This window comes from Nanorana parkeri, unplaced genomic scaffold, assembly GCF_000935625.1.
Source record: "Nanorana parkeri isolate BGI_ZX_2015 unplaced genomic scaffold, ASM93562v1 scaffold2191, whole genome shotgun sequence".
Classification (NCBI taxonomy): Eukaryota; Metazoa; Chordata; class Amphibia; order Anura; family Dicroglossidae; genus Nanorana; species Nanorana parkeri.
In genome coordinates this window covers 90,602-98,296 of record NW_017308459.1, presented here as the reverse complement: position 1 = coordinate 98,296, position 7,695 = coordinate 90,602, and the positions used below count along the sequence as shown (strand labels likewise).

Here is a 7,695-nt window from a genome sequence, read left to right as displayed (position 1 = left end):
ACCCCCAAACACTCAAAAACCCCCCCCCCCCCTCCAGTAATACAATGGCCCCCGGCACAAAAAAAACCCCCAGCACAATAAGAAAGAGGGTGGACAGTCAGGGAGTAGTTGGGAGAGGGAGAACAGAGAGATGGGGGAAGAGAAAGAGATCACAGAAGGAGGTTGAGGGGGAAGTTGACAGAGTCACTACAGTGAGACTTCAAACTAGCCCCATACCTCAAGATGCTACAAGACCAGTGGCGTCACAAGGGGGGTGCGGGAGGTGCGGCCCGCACCTGGGTGACACCAAAATGATTGACAGTCATTTTGGTGTCACCCCCTCTAAAAAGTCGGGCACTTGGTCATGGACTGAGAGCCCAACAGTGTCAGGAGAGGGGAGGGGACCTGGCGGCATACCTTATCCAACCGGGTGAACGGCCCCTCCCATTTCTGTGGTGCGTACATCACCAAAATGGCTGCCGGCAGGCGTCAATCAGATGAGCGTGCATGCATGATGACTTAATCGCGCACGCGCATGACATCACGGCGGGGTGACACCCGGCCTCGGGGAGCCCCGGTACAAGACCCCAAAGACAGACCCGGAGCCTACAGACTGAGTGTGCACAGCCTGGAAATAGAATCAGGGTGGCACAGACAGACCTACAAGCCCCCAGAACTTAGACTATTCCAGTGGTGTTATACATGCTGTTATACAGGAAATTAAAAGAGGTGGATATCAAGTCAAATCCAAGTCCATCCACTGCTTGAAATAAATTGTAATGGAATTATGTGGGAGCTAATTTCATTGGTGTATTTGATATTTACCTATTAGCTTCAAAGTCACTGATTTTCTTCTTTTTTTTCTCTGTTTTGTTCCAACATTTCTGCTTTTATTATTGGTCTCCTCCAGCTCTACAATACCTTTCATTACGTAATGAGCTGGCTACCAGGAAGTCACAAAACTGTGATAAAAAATAACAAGGAGATGCGTCAGTTCCTTACAGGAACCTTCACAAAGTACAAGGATCAGCTGGATATTAATGACCAAAGAAATCTAATTGATGCCTTCCTTGTCAAGCAGAAAGAGGTTAACCATTTATGTTATGTGGTTGTTCTAGAGCAGTGGTTCTCAACCTGTGTAACCTCAGGACCCACATTTGTCCTTGGTCAATAAGTCGTGACCCAAAACGCACAGCATTGTGGTACCGCGCATTCCAGTGTGGGCGATTGAACTGTGGGCGGGAGGTGGTGATGAATGGCAACGCAATATACCTTCGGAACCAGAATGCGTAGTAGGTGTGATTGCGTGCTATAGTGCGTTAATGGCACAGTACTGTTCGATTATTACACTGTACTAGTATGAACGGGCCCTCAAAAACACTGACAGACACACACAACCACCATCTTACACACATATACATAATCCCAAAATAATTAATGGAAATTAGAAACTAGAAAAGTGGAAGGCACGCAGCGACCCACTAAAAATGGGTTGCAACCCACTTTTGGGTCACGACCCACCAGTTGAGAACCAAGGTTCTAAATGATATACAGTGCAATGTACCAGTGCATGTAGATCTGCAAACATCATGGAGTCAATGGGGAAGGCAAAATGAAGATGTTTTTTGTGTAATGGGTTTAGATAGCTTGAGGGTTACAGGAGGTACTTTCTGCTGTCCTGGTCCAGTTGTTGTGCTAAAAAATAGCTCCTCATTTGTCTTATTATTTTATGTTTTTTTCTCCTGCTGGGGATCCCTCAAGTGATAACTAGAGATCTATATAGAGGAATCAGGACCTCCTTCCTCCTGCTGGAGATCCCTCTAGTGATAACTAGAGATCTATATAGAGGAATCAGGACCTCCTTCCTCCTGCTGGAGATCCCTCTAGTGATAACTAGAGATCTATATAGAGGAATCAGGACCTCCTTCCTCCTGCTGGAGATCCCTCTAGTGATAACTAGAGATCTATATAGAGGAATCAGGACCTCCTTCCTCCTGCTGGAGATCCCTCTAGTGATAACTAGAGATCTATATAGAGGAATCAGGACCTCCTTCCTCCTGCTGGAGATCCCTCTAGTGATAACTAGAGATCTATATAGAGGAATCAGGACCTCCTTCCTCCTGCTGGAGATCCCTCTAGTGATAACTAGAGATCTATATAGAGGAATCAGGACCTCCTTCCTCCTGCTGGAGATCCCTCTAGTGATAACTAGAGATCTATATAGAGGAATCAGGACCTCCTTCCTCCTGCTGGGGATCCCTCTAGTGACCCCTCTAGTGATAACTAGAGATCTATATAGAGGCATCAGGACCTCTTTCCTCCTGCTGGAGATCCCTCTAGTAATAACTGTGATTCTAATGCTGAAACAATTATGTGGCGCAGTGACTATAAAGTAAAAAGCTGCCTCTTTGCCTCTGCTACCATGAAGGAACAGCTTCATTCTTTTTTTTTTTCCAGGAGAAGGCTGACTCTCCTACATACTTCCATAATGAAAATTTAACATCCCTCATTACCAACCTGTTTACTGCTGGAATGGAAACTACCTCAACGACTTTGAGATGGGGGCTTCTGCTAATGATGAAATATCCAGAGACTCAAAGTAAGAACACTGGTGATTTTTTTTCATAATGCTGTCAGTCCAACTTAATGTGATATCTCTTTTATAGGTGATATAGTCTGGTCGGTGAAGCCCCCTCTGGATTTTATAAAGATATAAAACATTAGTTGAATAACAGTTAAACAAATAAAATTAACCTAAAACATCACCTAGAGAAGGGACATGCATATCATGGCCAATTAGAGCACTAAAAAATTCCTTTACTGTAAACCATATAAGCAGTGCAAGTTCACCCAGCCATAGCTGGATATGTTTCTTTGCAATAAATACAATCCATCTACTAGCCATATAAACTAACCCAATGTTTTGCATATTGGATTCTTTTTTATCATCATGTGTTTATTCATAGAGATTTTTCAAGTCCACTGTCTATTATATGTTACCATGAGACTAGCAGTCAGAGGCAGCAGTACCTTAGATGATCTCACACCACAGATATACAGCTATGAGCAGGGCCGGATTTACTCTCTCTGCTGCCACAAGGCCAGTCCCCCCCCAATGGAGAATGGCAGACCTGCAAGGATCACCGAGATCACTTGTACAAAACAAGCGGCGGCTTCCCCTTTGTACATTTAGCTCTGCTTGCCCAAAGCAAGGCTAAAGGTAGAAAATAACTAACCGCCTGGTGCCTGGAACTGCATGTCCTGGGCATTGGGAGATAGGAATTCCACACCCCTGCTGCCCCTCTACTCCCCTCTGCCCCTCTACTCCCTGCTACCCCTCTACTCCCTGCTACCCCTCTACTCCCCGCTGCCCCTCTAATCCCCGCTGCCCCTCTACTCCCTGCTGCCCCAAGGACGGGCCTTGGTTGGCCTTGTGGGAAATCCGGCACTGGCTATGAGGCTATACTGTATGCAAAGGAGTGCCTAGGCACAGGAAGTGCATAGCTGTATATCTGATGGGTGGAAGCTGTATGTTTGTAGTGTGAGAAATTCCAAACAAAATGAAAATCTTCAGTATACATCTTAGGTACAAATAACATTCATTTTGTCAGTTCACTTTAAGACAAAATTTAATGTTTGAAACCGGCTGTTGAAGCTATCACAGACAGTAAGTAAAAGCCCATATGTGGGAAACAAAAAAAGTACCCTTGCAAGTAGGCAATGGTCAACTGCAGACATGCTTACTAGGGATGCACTGATATCGGTTTTTCGGTATCGAGTACGAGTACCAATACTTTGCTCTTGGTACTCACCAATACCGAGTACCGATACCGGTGCTTTCACTGGCATGGAGCTGACTTCCCGAGCAATCAGGAAGCCAGGAGGTGGGTCATTACTCGCTGCTCAGCTTCCTGATCACACAGGAAGCTGGCCCCATGTTCCCCTACGGCACTGCAGGTCAGAGGAAATCTTCCTCAGACCGGAAGTTCCGGTATCAGGGAAGGTATCGGAGCATTTGGGCGACTATGAGTATTCACCCAGATACTTGGTATCGGCACTGATACTAGTATCGGTATATTCCTAATACTTACCCTATTCCAATTTCCACCAGCTCACCCTGGGCAGCTAGGCTGGTCCAGGCAGCCTCTTTTTTCTTGGGCTCCACTGACATCATCATGTCTAATGCAAGTTCCGTAGACCTACAATGGACACGAGGATGACGAGGGATACTTCACCAATCCGGAGTGAAGGAGAAGAAGAGGTAAGCGCTGACTGGCGAGGCAGCAGGGTTCAGGTAAGATAATCTGCTTTAGTCCAGCCCTCAGACAAAAAAAAGAGCACCTAACCCTTGCAATGCGGGGGTAGTTCAACTGCATGGGTGTAATGATCCGTGCAAACTCTGCGGGAGGTATAGGATCACAACTGCGGAGGTAAGCGTGAATGGTTCAGTTGAAGGGTTCACTGTCACACTTTAGTGTAGTGAGTGAAGTCGGAACCCCTTACACATCATATACCATTCTGATTGCAGGAGGAATTAAATGGTAGAGGTGAATTCCCACAACCCTCAATTCTACAGCATTGGGGCCTGTTGGGAATTGTAGTTCTCTCCCCAAGTTTACTTCACTAGGGAGGTCAAAGAGACAGTAACTCTATTGCATATAGTATTTAAGACAGTCCAGAGGAGAGGGTAAGGCAGTTTTAGATAAGAGAGTTTAGTGTGCATTCACTACCCCTAACCTTGATGTCAGTAGGTGCATACAACTCGGCAATTGATTACAGCATGTGGTAATGGCTACTTGCTGTTAGGTGGGAAGTCCATTCACAGGATGGGAGGCTGTATCCAGGCTGCCAGAATCCAAGGGGTAGATGTGGAGGTCCAGGCTGAATCCAGGCTGCCAGAATGCAAGGGGTAGATGTGGAGGTCCAAGAGGGGTTAGCAGGATACCCAGAGAGCGGTACAGTTTAGGGTCCTAAGTAGCTTGCTCGACGTACTACTTTGCTAGAACGTCGAGCAAGTGAAAGCCTACGGTTTAAATAGGCAGAGCAGGTGATTGGGGGGGCGGAGTCGGAGACGAGACCCGACCCGAGCGTCTCCTAGCAACGGGACGCCGCTGGGCCGGGCTCGCCGCGTCATCACGCCGACTCAGCTGTTCGGCAGAAGGAGGAGTGGAGCGCGGAGGAACGCCCGCCCGTCGCCCGGCAACAGGACGCTGTTGACGGGACCGTCCCTGCCATGTTCTTGGGCTACGGAGCGGGGTCCGATCCTGACAATGGGTAACATATTTTTTTTTGCTCAGAGAAGGACTTTAAATCATATATTTATTGTTCAATCTGGCAAAAGACAAGCTTTAGTTACCTGTAAATAATAAATCAAGGCAACTGGACTTGTTGTATTTTTTTAAGATGTTTTGCTGGTCATCCGACTAGCTTTCTCAATTCAGAATTACAAGTAATCAGGTGTAGGTATTTTTAATTTTGGATTTGTTATTTAGATCAAAAATACAGAATTTTAGTGCCCTTGGCTACAAAGGAGGCAATCAACCATTACACATACTATTGTAGTTCTATTCCAAAGTACCTTATCGTCCATGAAACTATGCAAACCTGACCTGACATTATATACGATCATGATCTGACATTAAATACCATAACAAGTAGTCTTTTTTTTGGCTCCATTTGTTCTTTAACTGCACATTTTTGTTTTATTTCTATTGCTGACTGCAGGGAATGTCCAGGATGAAATAGATAAGGTCATTGGATCTGTTGTTCCTCAGACTGAGCACCGGAAGGAGATGCCATATACAGATGCCGTTATACATGAAATTCAGCGGTTTTCCAACATAATACCGACTAACATTCCTCACGCCACTACACAGGATGTTACTTTTAGAGGCCACTTTTTACCAAAAGTAAGCCGTGCAATATTTGTTCTGTATTGTCTTCCGTTCTTACAAAGTCTGATGCCTGAGTTAATTTTCAGCTTGAATGCCAACATAGGGATGTGTTCCCTAATATCCTTGCAGCATTTGTGTTTTGGTATTTTTGTAAAGCCACTTGAAGAATACTGTGCCCAGGTACAAACTGTAGTATATAATCTGCTATACATTGTTGAGAAGGCTCTTTTGCTCTATGCCGAGTGTGTGATACTGAGAGTTCTGTCTGTCTTGTCAACTGGGCAACCCCTGGTCATTGTTTAATCAGTGAGTTGGATCAATCTTTAACAAAACTGAAGGTCACTGTTCTGGAAAGGCCTTTTGGTTGCCCTTCCTCATTAAGGTAATGTCCTTTGTAAGACCTCCCCACCAGGGAGAGGTTTTGCTGGTAAAAGTTCCCCTGGTGTGCCAGTGGAACTGGCACATTAGTTCTACTGATGTGGAACTAAAACTGTCAGTAGAACTGAAACTGACATTTTTTCAATGCCCTTCACCCGTAGGGCATTAAAAAATGCCCTAGGGCTGATGCCTCTATAGCCCTGGCCTAGAGGGTGTGACACTCTTGCAGGCTGTCTGCCTAAAGGGACATGTGAAAGAAAACTGTGTGCCTGAAAATTGTTCTGTGCTAGAGTCAAAAAAGCTGGAAGGTAGTAGCAGGAGAACCTACTGTTTTCTGGATGCACTGCTCTTGTGGTAGCTGGTTGGTCCCAGATGCTGAGAACCACCCAGAAACTGCTAGCCAGAGAAGCCGGATCGTGTTGGGTAATCTCAAATGTCCCTTTTTAGAAAAATTTTAAACCAACTCACTATTTACTACCACCATAAAAATGGACAGACCTGCCATACAAAGCACATAATTCAGGGTACCCACACATGTAACACACACAGTATAAGCATTCTTCTTCTGGAAATTTGGTAAGATGTCACGTTCCTCCCTTCCACTCCTATTGTAATCCTATGGTGAAGGACTAGGACTATGACATGACCAGCAATCAGAGGCTGTCCACGGAAACCTTTCTCGAACCCTCATTACATGTGAAATGTGAATTTTAAAGTTTATCAGGCCTGTTAATAAATGTTTTAACAAACCTTTCACCCGAAATTCACACATTATTCTAATGCTATTCAATTAGAAAATGTGTGAACCCTGAACGAAAGTTGTGTGAATCATGTGTGGAAACAAATTTATAAATGGACCCCTATGTGTAGCCAAGGTTTTTCTTTTCAGTTGTGCATGAGTGGGAAAGGATTAGAACCTTTGTCAAGTTGTTAATGCTGTCCGAGGCACCTCTGTTTGTGCTAGTGACCATTGCCACCAGGACAGAAAGTGAGAAAAAATACTAGTTGAGTTGCTACTGGAAGAGCAGTAGAAGGAAACTCTTCCAAAGTGTACACTTGCTCCATAGACAACTGTCTAAGGGATTTTCCGTATTTTGAAGAGGTTTGCTCTTACTTTCTATTATGAATATAATATAGGAAGATAAGGTTAATCTCCCATTTAGACACAGTCAACCAAACAAAAAAAGTAAAAAATCTGAAACAAAAAAACGTTGGGTTTACATATGCTTTATGTTAGGTCCACTTTAAAACATAACATGGGCAATCCTCAGAAGGCATGGAGAGAGATCCCTGATAAGAAAATATTTTAGGTAATTAGTTCTTTAGAGAGTCTGTGGTATGTATTAGGGATGCACCGATACTTTTCAGATACCAGTGCCGATACTTGGCATTTTCATGAGAACTACCAGGGTTGCAGCGGTCGCAGCTGGGACCTGGCTCTGCC

At 44.7% G+C, this 7,695-nt stretch overlaps 1 protein-coding gene across 1 annotated transcript in view; it reads left to right on the top strand.

Annotated features, from left to right (window-relative positions):
- The window catches only part of LOC108800994 (cytochrome P450 2K4-like), a 32,828-nt gene that overhangs the window by 20,945 nt on the left and 4,188 nt on the right, over window positions 1-7,695 (top strand). Inside the window, exons 5-7 of the mRNA XM_018572973.1 lie at window positions 890-1,066; window positions 2,443-2,578; window positions 5,704-5,888. Of these exons, the coding sequence (XP_018428475.1) occupies window positions 890-1,066; window positions 2,443-2,578; window positions 5,704-5,888 (498 nt within the window). The remainder of the gene's footprint in view (window positions 1-889; window positions 1,067-2,442; window positions 2,579-5,703; window positions 5,889-7,695) is intronic.